Source organism: Trachypithecus francoisi, unplaced genomic scaffold, assembly GCF_009764315.1.
Source record: "Trachypithecus francoisi isolate TF-2019V2 unplaced genomic scaffold, Tfra_2.0 Lachesis_group0, whole genome shotgun sequence".
Lineage (NCBI taxonomy): Eukaryota > Metazoa > Chordata > Mammalia > Primates > Cercopithecidae > Trachypithecus > Trachypithecus francoisi.
Genome location: NW_022681453.1, coordinates 133,700,615 through 133,721,184, shown reverse-complemented (window position 1 = coordinate 133,721,184; position 20,570 = coordinate 133,700,615). Strand labels below are relative to the sequence as shown.

The 20,570-nt window shown below is 42.1% G+C and overlaps 1 protein-coding gene across 8 annotated transcripts in view; it reads left to right on the top strand.

Moving 5' to 3' along the window:
• DGKG (diacylglycerol kinase gamma) overlaps positions 1–20,570 on the top strand; it is a 217,004-nt gene that overhangs the window by 38,077 nt on the left and 158,357 nt on the right. For all 8 annotated transcript variants that reach the window (XR_004437236.1, XM_033211966.1, XM_033211963.1 and 5 more), the window contains exon 2: positions 7,759–8,073. Coding sequence is in view for 7 of the 8 variants with exons in the window: in XM_033211966.1 (XP_033067857.1) it covers positions 8,007–8,073 (67 nt within the window). In the remaining variant the exon portion in view is untranslated. The remainder of the gene's footprint in view (positions 1–7,758; positions 8,074–20,570) is intronic.

Genomic DNA, 20,570 nt, shown 5'->3' with positions numbered 1-20,570 from the left:
ATAAATCTCTGGGCATATCTGCACCACTTCTCTTGCCAGCTTGTGTGTTAATTATTAATAGCTGTTTGGGTGTCTGTCTCCCACAGGGAATCGTCAACTACCACAATAGAGGAACATGTAGAATTCTGTGGAACACAGCTGGGAGAACAGGCAAATTTGCTCAAAGAGTTTCAAAAAGCTGTAGAAAAGAAGTGACCTTTTAACCCGGATCCAAAGAGATGAGTAGAGATTTGTTATAGGAAGGGAGGAGTAAAGGGCATTTCAAGTAGATCAAAGGCGTGGTGTATTTGTCAGTCCATAAGGCTTATGGGGTCCTCCCACATCCAGGCACTTTGCTAGTGCTAACAGTGGACAGAAGATAGATTTGGCTGGAAAGTGGAGTGTGTGGGGAAGGAGGTAATGGGGATGAGAATGGGGAGGTGAGTTATTACCATAGGTAAAGAACCTTGTGGAACTAGCTAAGGAGACAGTCCTTTTTTGCCTAGAGGCCAAAGGAGGCCTCTGAAGGATATTCAGGAGGTTAAGTGTCAGAATCCAATTTAATTCTAAAAGAGAAAGATCTCTATGAACAGGTATGGTGTGATTCATAGGGTGTATTGATTAGTGAAAAAAACAGTGTGCAGATAATGATCTATAATGTGCCACCTTTTGTATTAGAAAGAAAGGGAAGCCAGGCACAAAGGTTCACATATAATCTCAGCACTTTAGGAGGCCGAGGCAGGTGGATCACTTGAACCCAGGAATTCAAGACCAGCCTGGGTAACATAGTGAGATGCTGTCACTACAAAGAGTTAAAAAAAAAAAAATTAGCAGATCGTAGTGGCACACATCACAGCTACTCTACTGGGAGGGCCTGGAGGGGACTGCTGAAGTGGGAGAATTGCTTGACCCAGGAGTTCAAGGCTGCTGTGAGCTGTGATTCCACTACTGCTCTCCAGCGTGAGACAGAGGGAAACCATGTCTCAAAAAAAAAAAAAAAAAAAAAAAAGAAGAAGAAGAAGAAGAAGGAGGAGGAGGAGGAGGAGAAGGAGGAAAAGGGGAAATAAGATATTCATATATCTTCTCACATGTGCAAAAATAAACACAGGAAGTATAAACTAGATACTATAAGGTTGAGTGGGAATAAAATAGAAAAGAGGAGCTGGAAACAGAGTAAGAGGAATGAGGGATACTTCTTTCAGTATGTGTTTTTGTTTTTGTTTTAAGAAAGGATCCCATTCTGCTGCTCAGGCTGGAGTGCAGTGGTGCAATTATAGTTCACCACAACCTTGATCCCTCAGGCTCAGGTGATCCTCCCACCTCAGCCTCCTGGGTATCTGGGACCACAGCTGTGCACCACCATGTCTGGCGAAATTTTTTGTTTGTTTGTATTTTTTGTACAGATGGGGTTTTGCCATATTGCTCAAGCTGGTCTAGAACTCCTGGGCTCAAGCAATCTGCCTGGCTCGGCCTCCCAAAGTGCTGGGATTACAGGGGTGAGCCACCAATGCCTGGCTGAATATATCTTTCTATGCAGTTTTGACTTTGGAACCGTACTGAAAAAGAATCAGTGGATATGAAGAAAACACCCTAAAATGAAATACAAACAGAAATTGATGGGAGTGAGAAAGAACTAACCTACATAACTTTTGAGAGTAGTATTTTGAGGGTATGCTGTTGCCTGAAAACAATAGTACTGTAAACAAACCTTGAAGTCTATTTTGTTTTTCACAGAGGTGTGGACTAGCAATTCTGGAACTACTTTCTGTGTATTAAGCAAATAAGTATGTTGTAGATGATGGAAACAAAGCTTGTTAGAGAAGAAAGTTAAAAAATATGGAAGGAAGGGAAGGGTACAATTGACTTTGTAATGTTGGACTGAAGGTGGAGGTGTAAGTATGAACTCGAGGTATTTAACAGAGAGAGAGAGAGAGAGAGAGAGATGAGGGGTGCATGTGTGTATATATCTGTGTACATATATATATATATATTTTTTAAGACAGTGTCTCACTCTGTCACCCACGCTGTAGTGCAGTGGCACGATCTCGGCTCACTGCAGCATCCAACCCCCGCCTCCCAGGTTTGAGCGATTCTCCTGCCTCCTGAGTAGCTGGGACTACAGGCATGCACCACCACACCCAGCTAATTTTTGTATTTTTAATAGAGACAGAATTTCACCATGTAGGCCAGGCTGGTCTCAAACTCCTGGGCTCAAGTGATCCTTCCGCCTCAGCCTCCAAAAGTGCTGGGATCACAGGCGTGAGCCACCATGCCCAGTACACGCATCTATTTTCTAGCTCTGTCCTTGATAGGGCCTAGAAGCAATGACAGCTCAGCAGCAATGAGCATACCTGGTATCCAAGCCTTGGCTTCAAATGTCCTTCTTCACTAAAGGAACTCCTTAGAGAGATGACTCATTTTAGCACTTGAGTTGAGGAAGTTCAAGATGAGGCTGAAACATTTTGTAGAGCTAGAAAATAAGGATGTGCTCAAAAAATGATTGAGATATATCTAAAGAACAAATCACCACCTTGACTGAGTTTCCGCTGATCAAATCTGGAACAATTTGAGGTAGCAACAGATTTGTAATCCACAGAATAAAATAAGAATCCATGAAAATAAATATGTATTATACATAAATGCTGTTTTTATACACACATATATATTCTTTATATATTTATAATTTATCTTTATAGTATACGTATAAATTGATATAAATAACAAGAAGGGAAAGCTCTTACTTACAATAGACTCCTAACTAACAAATACAGAGGGAATGATGGAATTAGAAAATCAATATCATTGTAATAATTAATCCAGGCAAGAATCATTAGTGGATACTAAAACTAGTGGATAAGAGTTTGATGAGTAATTACAAAATTACAACAACCTGGAGCAGTATCAGATCAAGTTCTGAAAACTGTGGCACAACACTAGAAACTTTCTACTCGACTACTGTCAGCTGATTTTTTAAAATTTCAACTAGTATTCAGCGGGTGCAGGGGCAGGTTTGTTACCTGCGTACATTGCATGATGTTGATGTTTGGGGTATGAATGATCTAATCACCTAGGTAGTGAGCATAGTATCCAATTTTTCAGTTTTTCAACATTTGCTCCTTTCCCACTCGCCCCTCTAGTAATCCCCAGTGTCTATTATTTCCACATTTATGTCCATATGTACCCAATGTTTAGTTCCCACTTATAAGTAAGAACATGTGGTATTTGGTTTTCACTTATTTTCTATTTGGTATTTTTATTTGGTATTTTCTATTCCTGTGTTAATTCGTGTGGGATAATGGCCTCAAGCTGCATCCATGTTGCTGCAAAGGACACGATTGCATTCTTTTTTTACGGCTGTGTAGTATTGTATAGTATATGTGTACTACATTTTCTTTATCCAGTCCATCACTGATGAGCACCCAGGTTGATTCCGTGTCTTTGCTACTGTGAATAGTGCTATGATGAACACATGAGTGCATGTGTCTTTTTTGTGGAACTACTTATTTTTGTTTGGATGTTTACCCACTAATGGGATTGCTGCATTGCATGGGAGGTCTGTTTTAAGTTATCTGAGAAATCAACCTGCTTTCCACAGTGACTGAACTAATTTACATTCCCAGCAGCAATGTGTAGGCATTCCCTTTCCTCCAAAGCCTCACCAGCATCTGTTATTGCTTGTCTTTTTAGTAATAGTCATGGTTTTGATTTGCATTTCTCTGATGATTAGCAACGTTGAGCATTTGTTCATGTTTGTTGGCCACTTGTATTGTCTTCTTTTGAGAAGAGTCTGTTTGTGCCCTTTGCCCACTTTTTAATGGGGTTATTTTGTTTGTTTCTTTTATTCAGCTGATCTTTTAAGCCATATTGCTACATGTTGTATTTGTAATTGGATGATAATAACAATGATTTATGGAGTATTTGCTATGTGCAGGCATTGTACCAGGTGGAGATCTTGTTTTTATGGTTTTTGCATATATTAACCCACTTCATCCTAACACCAACCCAGTAAGCCTTTTAATTAATATCTTCATGTTTTAGATGAAGAAACCAAAGTTCAAGAGATGAAAAATATGTCTAGGGTGTAATAGCTCAGAAGAGGGCAGAGCCCAGATTCAAATTCTGTGCCTTCTGGTTTTAGTTCAGTGTGTTCTGTCATGCAGTGTGCCTCTGCGTCCTCTTAGATCCCCCTCTGTGCTTCTGAAGGTGTGCAGAATGCCCAGTCCATGGAGGCATTTTTTTTTTTTTTGACAGACTTTCACTCTGTTGCCAGACTGGAGTGCAGTGGTGCAATCTTGGCTCACTGCAACTTCCGACTCTCTGGTTCAAGTGATTCTCCTCCCTCAGCCTTCCGAGTAGCTGGGATTACAGGCATGCGCCACTATGCCCAGCTAATTTTTGTATTTTTAGTAGGAATGGGATTTCACTATGTTGGCCAGGATGACAGAAGCCAAGTCAAACATACCACATTAAGTGTGAATGGTTTAATCATTTCTTTTTTTCCTTTTCCTTTTTTTTCTTTTATTTATTTGTTTATTTTGAGACGGAGTCTCGCTCTGTCGCCCAGGCTGGAGTGCAGTAGCACGATCTCGGTTCACTGCAAGCTCTGCCTCCCGGGTTCACGCCATTCCTCGGCCTCAGCCTCCCCAGCAGCTGGGACTACAGGCGCCTGCCACCACGCCTGGCTTTTTTTTTTTTTTTTTTTTGGATTTTTAGTAGAGATGGGGTTTCACCGTGTTAGCCAGGATGGTCTCGATCTCCTGGCCTTGTGATCTGCCCACCTCGGCCTCCCAAAGTGCTGGGATTACAGGCATGAGCCACCGCGCCTGAACACACCCAGCTAATTTTTGTATTTTTAGTAGAGACAGGGTTTCACCATGTTGACCAGGATGGTCTCGATCTCCTGACCTCTTGATCCGCCCACCTCAGCCTCCCAAAGTGCTGGGATTACAGGCATAAGCCACCGCCGCGCCCAGTAGGAGGCATTCTCAAACAGAAGCACTGGTGGCTCCTTCTTTCTCCTCACCATGTTTACTAAACACCTAGCCTCATTTTTTTTCTCATCTGCAAAACAGAGACAGCAATATTGAATTTACATGTTATTAAGAGGACTAAATTAGATAATGTATATAAAGCATATAGCACAGTGTAAAGTACATGTCCATTCATTGATAGCAGCAGCAGCAGCGGTGACAGTGGTGGCAATGCTAGATTCCCTGGCATGATGGCAAAGGTTTCTAAAGGATACTCCTCACTTTCATACTAAATTGATCATCAGAAGCCAGATCATAAAGAGCTTTGTGTTTCATGAAAAGAAGATTACATCTTATTCTACAGGCAGTAGAAACTACTGAAGAATTTTATTACTGAAAGAGATGTGATCTGGTTGGCAATTTAGAGAGCAGAGCAAGGGGAGAACAAAGCGCAAGGCAGGGAGAGCAGCAGGTGGCTGCTGTCAAAGGCCAGGCAAGAGATAAGGAAGGTCTGAGTTAATGCCAGAGATGGTGTGATAGACAAAGGGAGCACACAGTAGACGGTCAAACTCTGGGGTTAGTGCCTGGGTTTGGCAGGAGAGAAAAGGGGAGGAGCTTAGCTGAGCCTTCTGCCTCTGACCTGGGCACTGGTTTCTCTTGGGCATAACCCGAGCGGCTGGGGACACTGGAAGGTGCAGATCAGGGGTGGTTTGGGACACAGAAGTGAGTCACAGTAGATGATTGGATATTCAGATCTGGATTAAGGCATCTGAATATCTGAATATTCAGATTCAGACCAAGGAGAGAGCTCAAGGCTGCCGCAGCATGCGGGGGGGTCATTAAAGCTTGGAGGTGGATGAGATCTATCAGGGAAAGGATGTAGAGTGAGAAGAGGGCTGAGGACCGGACTTTGGAAGAACCAATTTTTTCTTTAACTTTTATTTTAGGTTCATGGGTATGTGTGCAGGTTTGTTATATAGGTAAATCGCATGTCACGGGGGTTTGGTGAACAGATTATTTTGTCACTCAGGTAATAAGCATAGTATCCAGTAGGTAGTTTTTCAGTTCTTTCCCTCCTCCCATCCTCCACCTTCAAGTAGGCCCCAGGACCTATTGTTCCTTTCTTTGTATCCCTGTGTTCTCAATGTTCAGCTCCCACTTATAAGTAAGGATGTACTGTATCTGGATTTCTGTTCCTGCATTCGTTCACTTAGGATAGTGTCCTCCAGCTCCATCCATGCTGCTGCAAGGAACAGGATCTCGTTCTTTTTTATGACTGTGTAGTATTCCATGGTGTGTATGTACCACATTTCCTTTATCTAGTCTTCTACTGATAGACCTTTAGGCTGATTCTATGTCTTTGCTGTGGAAACATTTCAATATTTAAAGATGGCAAAAGAAGAGGCTGAAGGAGACTGAGAAGAAACACCCAGAAAGATAAGAGAGTTTCAAGGTGGAAGTTTACTGCCATGGCAAAGACTGCAGAGAGAGAAATGAGATGAGGAAGGACTGAAAGGTGCCTGTTGGATTTGGCAACTAGGTCACTGATGACCTTGACAGCAGCAAGCGCCAAGGAGCAGAGTCGAGCTGGCTGGATTAAGGAAAGAGTTGGACTTTCAAGGAGAGAAACTAGAACTTAATGTCCCCAGGAATGTGGGTTTCTCATTTCCTTGCCATGCATTCTGGTTAATGGAAGGTCTTCTTTATAAAGCTAGAATCTCTCTCTCTCTCTCTCCAGCATCTTCCCTCAGCTCTAGTTCACTCTCCAGGTCCAAAACAACCAGTCTACACACTTCCCCAGAGAATGGTCCATATATGCCTCCCAACTTGGTCATCTCATCCAGCACTGCTCATATGCTCCAGGCACCCCAGACTTGCCTTGTAGTTGGCCACAGGATGGATCCTGTTTTATTAAAACTGGGCTTGTTCTTTGGCAGCATTAGAGCCTGTGTTTCAATTGGTCTTTATTTCTCACCTTTTTAGGTTGGTAGCTTCCCAACCATGTTTGTAATCTCAACTGAGAATAAGAAAGATACTTCACAATATGATCAGTATAACCATGGGTGTATAGCTGAAGGAAAAGTCTATGACATAATACGTCCCCTTACTATGGTAGATGCACTGTAGTATTTTCAACTCCATCTCATTCTATCCTATTCTGTTTCATGTGTTTGCATGCTTGTTGTGATTCATTATATCAATTTCACAACCACAAAACTGATTTAATGACCCACAGTACGAGAGGCTCAAAGGAAATGATACTCAGTGTTTTTTTGAATCCATCCCCATTTCCCTGCCTCATTGAGGCCAACAGCCCATCCCTCTAACTCCCTTTTTTATGACTCTAAGAGGGAGAATTGCTTCAGTCACTAGATGTTAGCCAGTCTTGGGGGTATTCCAAAATGGCTCACCAGAGCTATCATGGTGGAATTTGGAAATCAGTGGAGGAGAGATTGGCTGCATAGGCTCCTGTTCCTGTAATTACTCATGAGGCACCCAAGAGCCTAAGGCATTTTTATGCCCTGAGGATGCCCTTAGGCAGCCCTAATACCACCTCTCATGTGACACATTGAACATTTCCCAGAGCTGAGTAGTATGGCTCACTTATTCATACAGGCCACAGCTTGCCCCACAACACTCACCCCCAGCCAGACAACTGTCATTATCCCCTCTTCAGACTTCTCTAAGGGGAGAACCATCCTTGAGAACCATTGAACCATTGTTCCCTGTAGATCTTTCAGCAAAGAAAATTCGGGCCTTTTTTTTTTTTTAAATACTCTCATTTACTCTCATTTCTGCTTCTACCTAGGAAGAGCCAGGATTTCTGAATTTACCTTGAATACAGACAGGAGGATGTTGCCTAAGGAATAGCAGAGATCTTGTCTCATCTTCTGAGAGGTGCCTGCTGCTGCTGTATACACTTGAGTGCTCCCAGAAGTCTCCTGAAAGACTTACATCGCAAATCTGCAATGAGCCAAGCCCTTGGCTGGGCCTCCACTTCAGCCTAGCGAACAAAACTCCATCCCTGCCCTTTAGCTACTCACGCCAAGTTTAAAAATGGGTGAAGAACGGTGGGTCTCCCTCACTCCAGAAGAATTTGACCAGCTGCAGAAATATTCAGAATGTGAGTAAATGCATGGACAGACCTGGGACAGGATTTCTTCTTGGCTGGAGACATCATTTCTGGAAAGCCCAGTAATATTATCGTTGCAAAGCCACAAAGAACGATGTCAGGCCTGATGGCTTGTATTTTCTTATAAACACAGAATTAGTGTATTTAACATAAAAACACAATTATCTTTAGGCTCAGTAAATGCTACGTGCTCACCATAGAAATCTGGAATATACATAGAAAAAAATAGAGTAAGTTAAAAATCACTGACAACACTACAAACATCTTAGGGCACTTTCCTGCTGTGCATATTGCCTTGCACCGTTGAGCTCACACTGTATACACCCTTCGTTAAGCCTGCATTTCCCACCTAATGTACCGTATGTATTTTCTCACATCATTAAAGCCTCTTTAGAGCATAATTTTGAAGGGCTGCATGCTGCATGGCTACGTTACTCAATTGTTTACTGTAATATATTCCTGCATTTGGAACGAAGGCCTTCTTTTTTTTTTTTTTTTTTTTTTTGAGGCGGAGTCTCGCTCTGTCGCCCAGGCTGGAGTGCAGTGGCCGGATCTCAGCTCACTGCAAGCTCCGCCTCCCGGGTTTACGCCATTCTCCTGCCTCAGCCTCCCGAGTAGCTGGGACTACAGGCGCCCGCCACCTCGCCCGGCTAGTTTTTGTATTTTTAGTAGAGACGGGGTTTCACTGTATTAGCCAGGAGGGTCTCGATCTCCTGACCTCGTGATCCGCCCGTCTCGGCCTCCCAAAGTGCTGGGATTACAGGCTTGAGCCACCGCGCCCGCCCGAAGGCCTTCTTGCAGTAAGATGCTGAATGCTGTTGTGTGTTTCTTTCTTGACTTTGTTCTGGGAAGGGAAGGCCTTTCCAGGAAGGAAGAAAAAGAAGAAGCACAAAGGGGAGGCCTACCCTTGAGGAATCAGAATCTTTTTAGGGAATCAGAAATGTGCTCATGACACAGAGAACAGCTTTAAGGCTGCAGGCAAACAGCTCTGGTAGAGCTGGCTAAACTAAGCACGGAAACGAGAAGGGAATCAAAAAACAAGGGAAACTGGTATGGGGGTTGTATTATACTTTGCTACTTGGTTCAATCCAGCATGGGTTTATTGTTTCTTTTTTTTTTTTTTTTTTTTTTTTTTGAGACAGAGTCTCGCTTTGTCACCCAGGCTAGAGTGCAATGGCACGATCTTGGCTCACTGCAAGTTCCGCCTCCCGGGTTCACGCCATTCTCCTGCCTCAGCCTCCCGAGTAGCTGGACTACAGGCACCCGCCATCTTGCCCGGCTCATTTTTTGTTTTGTATTTTTAGTAGAGACGGGGTTTCACCATGTTAGCCATAGCCAGGATGGTCTCGATCTCCTGACCTCGTGATCCGCCCGCCTCGGCCTCCTAAAGTGCTGGGATTACAGGCGTGAGCCACCGCGCCCGGCCTGGGTTTATTGTTTCAAAGCCTTATAGTCTCAAAGTTCTGGGAGCTAGAAGTCCACAATCAAGGAGTCAGTGGCGCTGGTTCCTTCTGAGAGTTGTGGAGAAGGGATCCATCCCAGGGCTGTGTTTTTGGCTTGTGGATGGCCGTATTCTCCCTGAATGCCCTCACATGACATTCCCCCTGTGTGCATATCTCTGTGTCCAAAGATCCCCCTTTCCTAGGCACACAACCTTATTGGCCTGGACCCCCCTATTCAGTCATGACTTTATCTTAACTAATTACATCTGCAACCACCCAAATAAGGTTACATCCTGAGTTATTGAGGGATAGAACTTTAACACATAAATATGAGGTTTGGGGCACAGTTGAACCGATAATAGAGGATTTAGCTGGATAAACTCCATGGAGGAAAGAGGTTTAAAATGTGAGCAGTAGATGGAAGGGGAACCATGGAAGCCAAAGGAATGTTTAGGAATGTTGATTTTGAGATGGCGATAACACACCCACTATGCATTCCTGTGGTGTGCAGGGATGGTTAAGGAGAGCTTCTGGGCTGGATGGTGAGAAGGCGCAGAGAATGAGGAGGACATAAGGAGGCATGGGAATAGCAGGAGGCCTTGGGCCTTGCATGTCAAAGTGTGGGCAAAATTTAGAGCCAGGAATCTGGAGACTTTATGCAGGGTGGCTTGGATCAGGCAGTTTCCAGGCCAGGGAATTGGGCAGGATCCTTTGGAGGAAACTTAGTCTGAGCCAAAGAGCTAGGCTAAGATGGTGAGAGTGGCCATGAACAAACGCTAATTCATGGGAAACTGTGGTGGAAATACCATCAACACATATAGAACAAAAGAAAGTCATCAAACATACCTGGCAGACTGAATCTGTAGAAAATGACATCAGGATGCAAGGCTGATGGGGAATGTTTGGGAACATTGATTTTGAGATGGTGATAACACATCCACTATGCCTTCCTATGTGCCAGGCTCCAGGGATCCAGCAATAAATGAGACACAGTTCCTGCCCTCAAAGAGATCACTGCCTCACAGAGGAAGACAAACAGGACTCAAGCAAGGGTGTTGCAGTGTAGCCGGTGCTCAGAAGTGGGCAGCATGGGAGGAGAAGGCCCAGAAGTGGGCAGCATGGAAGGAGAAGGCCCAGCTCAGCCTAGTGGGAGGCTTCCTGATGCACGCATTGTTTCCAGACTCCAGGAACTGTAGGGGAGGGAGGGAGAAGGGCGTTCTGGGCAGAGGACGTGGCTTGGGCAGGGCAGGGCAGGGAGGAGGACATCATAGGAGCTTCCAAGAACTGCAAGGAGCTCCCAGGCTGGGATCCCAGAGCATGTGTTGGTGGTGGTATCAGTAGTGTTGGGGGAAGAACTAGAAAGGAAAGTAGGACCTCATCCTGGGGAATCCTGCTTTCTAAGCAATATGTCCTGCAGGCCCAGGAGGGTGTGTGATGGGATTTGAGTGGAAATGAGGGGTCAGTCCATAGTTGTGACTTGGGAATTACATGTGGAGAAGGCAGGGAGAGAAAGAAAATGAATGAAGGCACTCATACAGCAGGAACATCAGGAAAGAAAAGAAGAGGCTAGAGAACGAGGCTTACAGTATGTCTCTCTCAGGGGTCAGCAGAAGACACAGAGAGAAGAACCAGAAAGGCAAGTAGGTGGAAAAGAGTGCAGCATGGAGGGCGCGAAGGTGAGAAGGGGCTCCAGATGCAGCAAAGCCGCTGAGCAGGCAAAGGGATGAAAAGGAACCGGAGTATTCAGTAGGAGAGGGCTCTTTTGGGGTTGGGCCTTTTCTTTAAACATTTACCTTTGTCCTTCTCTGACACTTGCTCGTGTTGTCCATGTCGGGGGACTGGATGAGGCACTCTGCTACTGTTGTTCAAACAGGAGAGGAAAAAAAAAAAGATACAATTCTTACAAAATGATTAATCCTCAGAGAAAACCCTGAAAAAGTCATTCCCACCAATTTTAGACACATTCTGGTGTTCAGTCGGTTTGCATTGCCATAGCAACCACTCTTCCATAACCACATAAACAGGAGCTTTACAATAACAAAATAATGAAGCGTACAGCCTGAGAATTGAGAACTTTCTCCAGTGGGGTTACCAGGTAGGAGAGGCTCTTGGTATTTTCCATTTATATAGTGTAAGGTTGGCACCTTCTCTGGTGACCTTCTATAGGGTGGGGGTGGGGTATCTTAAAACTGCTCTTGGAAGCATGTATATTTACTTTGTATGTATACATACATACATGTACAGACACATAGACACACACACTTATAGCTGACTGTAAGTTTGTTGTCAGTCTACGATGTAAAGTACTTACCAAAAGAGCTAATGTGATATTAAGAAATTTATATTATAAAACAATGAAATTTAAAGCCACCCATGATTCTATTTTCCAGTGATAACCAGCACTAGCATGTTTATGTATAAATGTAAGTATAAACATAGATATTAAAATATACATGCACATATACATACATACACATATACAATATACATATGTAAAACAAACTTGAGAATATGCATGCTGTACTATTTTGTATGCTGTTTTCTTCCCCTTAACAATATGTTTCAGTTACCTATTGCAGCATCAAAACAACTTCAAAACTTGTGTGCTGAAACAATCACCATTTTGGTTTCCCATGATTCTGTGGATCAGGAACCTGGGCAGACATGGTGGGCATGACTCATCTCTGCTCCACTGTATTTGGACCTTCAGGTGGGAGATCTCAAACAAGTGAGGACTTAGACCATCCAGTATGGCTCGTTTACTCACATGGTGGGACCTCAGTGTTCCTTCATGGAACCTCCTTCTCCAGCACTTTCTTGTCTTCCAGGGCCTCTCCATATAGCCTTTCTTTTCAGCAGGGTAACCTGGAAATCTAACATGGCAACTCAGGGCTCCAAGAGCACAAAAGAAGCTGCTGTTGGATCTTTTTAGCACCTGGGATCAGAGATCCTAGAACGGAACTCCCTCCACATTCCATTGGTCAGTGCAGTCACAGGCCTGGCTCACATTCAGTGAAGTAGAGGAATAGACTCCACATCTCAGGGAGGAGGGACTCACATAGGGACGGAAAGAATTCATGGCAGCCATCTTTGGAAACTGGCTAGCACACAAGATCAATCATGAGTCATTCCCATATCATTCTGTACTCTTCAGAAGCATAGCTTTTAGCAGTTGCAGAGATTTTTTTTTTTTTACTACATTTGTACTATTTCATCTAACCAAACCAGTCATTGCAATCTTAGGCTGTATTCATAGACTCATAGTGCCTAGTAAGGCAAACTGATATCCACATTCTAGCCTACCCTGATAGACCATCAGACCTCTCTAGAGGACTGAATTTTTTTATGGTCGCTGTGATTTACAATGGACATGGACAACCTGGAACTTGTTTGAGAGTTGGTGAGAGGCCTCACAGCCACATTATGGAGAAATGAAGATACTGTGCATATTTATTGGAGAAGGGAAGGGAAAGGTGAAGAAGAGCTCGTTGTATTAAATAGCTCAGTTCTGTTGTGGGAAGAGGTGTGAAGTTAATTTTGAATGGCTTCAAGAGGTAGCCCTAGGACTAATGGGAGGAAGTTATAGGAAGTCTTTAAAGTGTGGAATACATTAATTCCTAGTGGTCAAACCTGCCCAAACTGGAATCGAATTGACTTAAAAGTGATTGGGTTTCCTTTCCCTGGAACTGTCTGGACAGGGAGTTAGTTGAGACACTATAGGGGAGATAAGAGCTTTAGTCATCTGGTTGATTAAACAACCTTCATTAGCTCTTCCAATACTTGGTTTTTATATTTAAATAGATTTCTACCACAGAGGATGTGTGCATGTGGGGATACCCCCTACTGACCCTCTTCCTAACAAGAATTGCTAAGTGGCCAGTCGGGGGTGGGCATTTTTTTTTTTCAATTTTTTGTTAATTCCTTAAAAGTTCCATGATGCATCAAGGACAGAAACTATTCATTTATTCAGAAAGAGAAAAAAGGAAAAACAACTGATGAAGCATCCATTAAATTTTTAATTCTCTAAGAAATTAAACCAAGCATTTCCTACATCAGCCAGCAGCTACTTGGACTGCGTAGAACTTTTTTTTTTTTTTTTTGAGACAGTCTCACTCTGCCACCAAGCCTAGAGTGCAGTGGCGTGATCTCGGCTCACCGCAACCTCTGCCTCCCAGGTTCAAGCATTTCTCCTGCCTCAGACTCCCAAGTAGCTGGGATTATAGGCACCCAACATCACGCTAAGCTAATTTTTGTATTTTTAGTAGAGACGAGGTTTCACCATGTTGGCCAGGCTGGTCTCGACCTCCTGACCTCAGGTGATCCACCTGCCTCGACCTCCCAAAGTGCTGGGACTTCAGGCGTAAGCCACGCACTCGGCCAGAATTTTTAAAGTTGGGAAAAATCTTAACGGTCATCAATGCCAAACATTGCACATTTTTAAAATGAGACTACTAAGTCCGGAAGAGCTCAGTGACTTGCCCAAGGTCATACAGAAGATCGATGGTAAAATAAAAATTAGAACCAAAAATCTCTCAATTCTAGTACAAATTCGTTTGCTTCAATTCAGCAACAACAAATTAAACGAAAAGTACCTACTGGAGCTCAATCTTCAAACATACATTAGTGTGTGTATGTGTATGTGTATGTGTGCGTGTGTGTGTGCATGCAGATATGCATGTGTCAATTAAATTACATTAAAGCAAAATGTTAAGATGTAATTAAAGAGAATCAATCCATAAATTATGCTATTAGGAAATATATTTCATTTGAATCAGATTATGGCAAAGTTTCTGACTTTAAGATGTAGGTACAGTTCAAAATACAAAACTGTTAGAGTCAGAGAACATATTTAGGGCTGATTTGTAGAACAATAGAAGGCTCTAAGTAAATGTCACTAAAACCTCGCTATTTATGCTGGCCAGTAGAGTGAGGCTTGATCAAATGCTCATGAAGTCCCGGGCCCATGAAGAGTCATATCTCATTGCTTCTATCTTGGAAGGATATAGCCATAACTATTTCTCACCAACATGTGTTTCCGCATGACAGACCTTTTTTTCCTTTAACGATGAGGAGTACTCTGCCCACCAGGAGTCACAGAATCTATGGACAGGGAGGAATTTCTATGGAACAATAGCTCTCAACGCTTAATGTACACACGAATCTCCTGGAGAGCTGTTGAAATGCAGATTGTGAATCAGTAGGTCTGGGGTACTGCTGAGATTCTGCTTTTCTAGCAAGCTCCCAGGTGATGCTGATGCTGCTGGTCCAGGGACCACACTTTCAGTTGCAAGATGGCCCAAGTTGTCTGATCCACTCCTCTACCTTCACTTGAAATACGACCGATGAGGCCAAATTATTTGGAGAAAAGATGATAAAATGTTCTAGCAATACAAATTTTACTTACACAAATAAGCCATACCAGTCATTCAGATCATTTATGATGACAAAAACGTTGTCTTAAAAAGCATTTTCTTGTTATTGACCCCAATTCCCTCTGCCTCCACATAAAGTCTTTTCTTATTATGTCATATGTAACATCTGTGGCAGAGCCATCACTTCCACAGGTCAGTGGTCCTCAGCCTTGGCTCACGTTCAAATCACATGGAAGGCTTTGAATACTTCCAGTGTTCTGCCCACACCTTCCAGATCATTTAATCACAGTTTGTAGACATGGGGCCTGGGCATCAGTATTTTTTAAAGCCCCCCAGGTGATTTCAATAAGCAGCCAAGGTTGAGAACCACTAGTCTACCTTTTCTTTCTATGTCCCTGGGAATATAAGACACGTGGGACAAGTGTGACCAGCTCAATTCCTTTGCTAGCCTTCATTTATTCAATAGATCTTTCCTGAATATCTATTTTTTTTTGCCAGGCAACGGGTTGCATGTTGGGGATGAACAGTGAACAAGAAACAAAGTTTAGGTGGGAGAACATGTGTGTAGCAAGTATATCCGTGCTTATGAAGCTGGGCTTCTCCCCTGTGCTTCCCACGTGCTGCTCTGAGGCCTGCCTCCAGCTGGCTGAAGAGGTGGGCCTTTTGATCCAGTGCTCCTGGCCCTGGCCCTTCTGTTTTGACATTTTTCAGGACCCTTACAAAACTCTGCTCTTGTTGTTGTGCATCTCACTGTATAACTTCCTAGAGTAATTAGAAAATGTATTCATACATCCCAGCCTTCACTGGAAGAAGGAAAATCTAGATTTTATTTTTTTGCTCATGTGCCAACTTTCCCTTCCACTCGTCTCAGTGACTCCCCCTGCCCACCACTTATGGGTCTTTCTACTCCATGGAATATGTTCCTTTGTCCTCGGCATCGTGGTCTTTTCTGGGTTGCAACGGGCAAGCCTCAGCAGTCAGCTCCAGATCCACAGGCACATTGCTTAGAGCATATCAAGTGAGGTCTATGAACCTGCAAAATGGGTGTCACTTAGGATCTTATTCAGAATGTAGAATCTCAGGCTCTGGTGCAGTCCTACAGAATCTGCATTTTCACCAGATCCCAATGTGACTCATATGCACATTACAGTTTGAGAAGCTCATGGAGAACTTTGAGGAATGGAGAGTTATCATGTACCTTAGAATTCCACTCTCATATATGGATTTTCAGATTCACTTTTGAAAATGTTGATTTATAGTTTTTTCAAAGTTTAACAGTTTAATGATCTAATGCTCAAATACTCTGTGTTCTTAACTAGACAACAGACTATAAACTTTGGGGTCTAGTCCTGGCAGCACAACTAATATTCTGCTGTAAACACTGAAGTCTCTGATTTGCCTGCTTGTTCAGATGGAACGCATCCCTGTCCCACACCAACAAGGCAACAAAGGTGTCTGTGTGTGGCGCCAAATTTTTCCCTTTAAAAGGCTTTGAATTTGCTCAAACACTAGGAACAGTGCTTGGTTTAGGTCCCAGAGTTCTTGGCACATAAAGTATACAAGACAATTTTGGACTGAAAACTTCTTAGGGCACTGGTAACCTTGATCAAAGAGAAAAACTTTCTGAACGCCCGATTTAGTATAGAACTGCATTTAGATAGTCCTGACAGTCTGGGTTAATGCAAAACATAATTCTACCTTGCCAAGCAGCTGAACAAGTTGACCTGTTGGGCAGAGTTCTTTGGTGTTGTCCACTTAAACAACAGATAATGTCTGCCAAGCACAGCAATATTAAATTTAGCAGTTATAAGCTTTTTATTCCCTTGGCAATAAGTGTTCAAGTTCAGGGGCTTTTTAAGACAGTCCTCATTTACAACAATAAAATCATGTCCTAGAATGGCAGTCCTCAACCTTGACTGTACATCTGAATTCCAGGAAGCTTTTAAATTTTACTGTGTCCTGGGTTCCTCAAGAGATGCTGACTTAATTCACCTGGGGTAAGACTTGGGTTACAGTGTGTATAGAGCCCTCCAGGTGATCTCAACATGCAGGCAGCCTTGAGAGCCACTTTCATAGAGGAAGAGTCCTGGCTTCTAACTTGCCAGTGTTCGAGTATCTAGTGAATCTCATAACCATGGCCCATTATTTAGAAATATTTAAAAAGTGTGACTTACGAGCTGAGTCTCCTTGAATGAATCACTTAAATTCCATAAGCCTCAATTTCTTCTCTACAATAAGGGTAATTATTACATTAGAGGGTAGTTGTGGGGATTTAAATAAAATATGTAAGGTGACTAGGACAGCATCTAGCATGTCACAAGCACTCCACAAAATGGTAATTGTTACAAAGAGCTGTAGAAATGGCCCTATTTTGTACAGTCAGAAATGGAACATGGTGTCCTCTGAATCTAGTGCTGGTATTATGGTAAAGGCTTTGACAAAGGAATTTTCTGTGAAGTTATGCTATTGAACCCACAGATGACACCTAAAATAAGACCAAAGAATGCTATTTCCTCATTGTTCTTTTCTGTCTTAAGATGAAACAGAATAAAGCAACTATCACTAAAGTAGATTAGTCATGCATAATACCTACTTACTCCTCATGGAAAAAGAAACCCAACATAGAAATCTATTAAGAAGAAAACTGTTATAAAGTGTATGAGGACATCCAAGGAGAAAGTAAAGTGTCCCAAATTTGAGAATTAGGTTGATTCCCTTTTTTAAAGAGTATTGATGCTATAAGCCTACGAAAGCCCACAAAGCAAATTGAAGTAAATGTGTGACGAGTAATCCACCTCATGGAAAGCCAGTTAGAAATCTCTTGGCTTGTTGTTGTGCTTTTTTTTTATTTATTTAATTTCAAGCTATTAATCAGATATCTTAAAATAAATGTCTTTTCTATTTTTTCTTTTTAAAACCTCTGTTTATTTTATGTGAACATATGATGAATTTGTGTGTGTGTATATATATCACATATTTAAATATAAAGCAGGATTTTGAAAATAGAGCAGCAGCACTTTAGAATCAAAGGAATTCTGCTACAATGAATGGTGTAATATCCAAAATGCGATGAGAACATCAAAATATCATACATTCAATTGAAATTACTCCATTGGTTCTCAGTCAAAATGCTAACTCTACACTCTTCTTCCAGAAGTCACAAAAGGGGTACCCATATTCTCAAATTTTTATTTTTTTTAATTTAGACATTTTAGCTGAGTTAAAAACCTCCCATTAAAATAAATTCCAATATGTAGGATTTGTTTTCCTAAATAATTAAGCTGCTTGTGGAGTAACTTGAATATATGTGTAATGTTAACTGAGCTCTGGTCTCATTCTAACTTCTCTTTTATCCTGTTTCCAGAGTGGTCTTTAGAAAACAGAGAGCTGGTTATATGATTTCACCACTCAAAAAAATCTTTAACCATTTCAAATCAATGTTCTTAACTCTACATTCAAGACCCCCCACAAATCCAGCCACAAATGACTCTCTGGTTCTAACTTGTCCTAAACGTTCTGTGGTGCCCATCTCTGCACTATTGCTCCCTTGGGCTCTTCCGAGAATACCCTTTCCACTTCATATCTGCCTTTATAAACCTTATCCAATTCTTACTCCTCAGCTCAAGTGATAAAGCCTTTATAGGGCAGCCTCAGTTCCCACCCCATCCCACTTTCATCTTAATTTTCCTTCTTCCCCACTTGGTGTTTCATAGAACTTCATATCATTGTGTCACCCTTAATTACACCTTTCCTTATGTTAACAAATGTTTAGGAAGCTATAGTGAATAATGCTCAAGGGAAAAGACCATATACTTTGAGCCAGACTAGACCTGAGTTACAACTCTGGCTCTTGAGCAAGTTGAATTAATTTTTCTGAATTTCAACTTCTTCATCTGTAAACTGAAGAAAATACTTGCATGGATTAGTAGAGGAGAGTTTATGAGACTATGCAGGTGAAGGTCTCCAGTGAGGGACAGCTATTAGTACCACAGTTATTTAGATAATCTTTCCCACTAGTCCATTAACAGTATCTTGCCGCATCTTACCCTCCATAGTGTTTTCTGAATTGAATGGAAGCAGCCCAAACTGACAGCATCTGCTGCCTGGCTCTTACTGAGCTATTCGATTTTCAACATCTGTTTTGAATTTCAGAAAGAAATTTCCATTTTTAGGCAACAGAAGCACTTTCCTGTTGTATTTCAATATGTCTCAATCCTGAAATGATTAGAACTTCTGCTTGATTGAATCCAACTCAGCAAAGCCATGGAGAACAGCCCAGCCTATGAATATGCCTACTTTACCTAGGCTTAAGAGACCTTAACCCTCTGTACACAGAGCCTGGGCAACAAAAAACACTGTTTGAGGTTTTAATAACATCATCCTTTGGCTCAGATGTTTCAATAGCAACAATAACGGAGCTTGGAAAGCTCTTAATTACCCACGATATTGGGAGAGAGGGAGAGCCCAGGTCATAGAAACCCTGGTTTGCTTTGATGTCTAGAGTGCTGATAGCTACACAAGATGAATTCATAATATGTTTTTAATAACAATTATTGAGTCTCTTTTCTGGGTTCCCAATTCCTTTATAAAATTCCAAAAAGAAGCAGCCAGTCTTGTCTCCAGTTGCTTCTGAATGATTTCCTATGGAAAGCAGCATTTTCCAAACCACCATGCTTCATGGATTCTCTGAGTCTTTCTTTATCCCTTTTCAATGTAAACGCAACATAGAGGGAATATTAAGGGAAAATCATGGCATGGGGTGGAAGCCTCAACTTTCAGAGGAAGATCTTCTGGCTGTCAGAAATATGTGAGAAATACCATGGGAACATAAAACCAACCATGCTAATTATGAGACATAATTGAGGTTATGTTTTATGTGTCAAAATGAGTAACTCCGTTGTATCCATCAAGATAAAAAATAAAAATCAGGTGGAAAAAAAAAAAGGGACAGAGTTGTCAAGATTCCAGAAGTAGAAGAAACTATCTTGCTGCAGTGTACAGCAGTTTTTCAGCACCAAGGACAGAGCCTCGTGGGGTTTAATGCCCACCCATCCTACATACTTAATGAATTTTTAATGTTTCGAAATTTTCACTCAGATGTTTGTATACTCATCTACATATTGTTTTTCTGAGCCCTAGTTACACGTCAGACAGTATGATAGACAAAGAGTCACCAGCCACTTAACAGCTCTCAAGGTAATGCTGAAGCAGGAGATGAGTAAGATAGGCAAGTTAATAAAAATTCTAACACTATGTGACAAGCACTATTACATAGTTGTGTACAAGTCATGTGGGAACCAATGAAGGGAATGCTTAACTCTGACTGGAGTAAAGGAAGACTTTACAAAGGAGTTGACATTTGAGCTGGATATTGAAGAATGGGTGAAATTTGCAAGACAAAGAAGAAACACCATGAAAGAGTGCACAATATGGTCAGGGATGTCTGGAAATGTAACTTGATGTGTCTGAAACATAGAGTAAATAGGGAAATGAGGAATAGGTAGATAAAATCACCAAAGGCTTGTATTCCAAGTTAAGGGCTTATCTTCCAAGCTATGAATGGTAAGCTTTATCCTGGGGAAACAGAAAGCCCTTGAATGGTTTTGAGTAGGGATATGATCTGATTAGATTTGTGTTTCAGAAAGATAATTTAGATGCAAGGGGGAAATTAGAC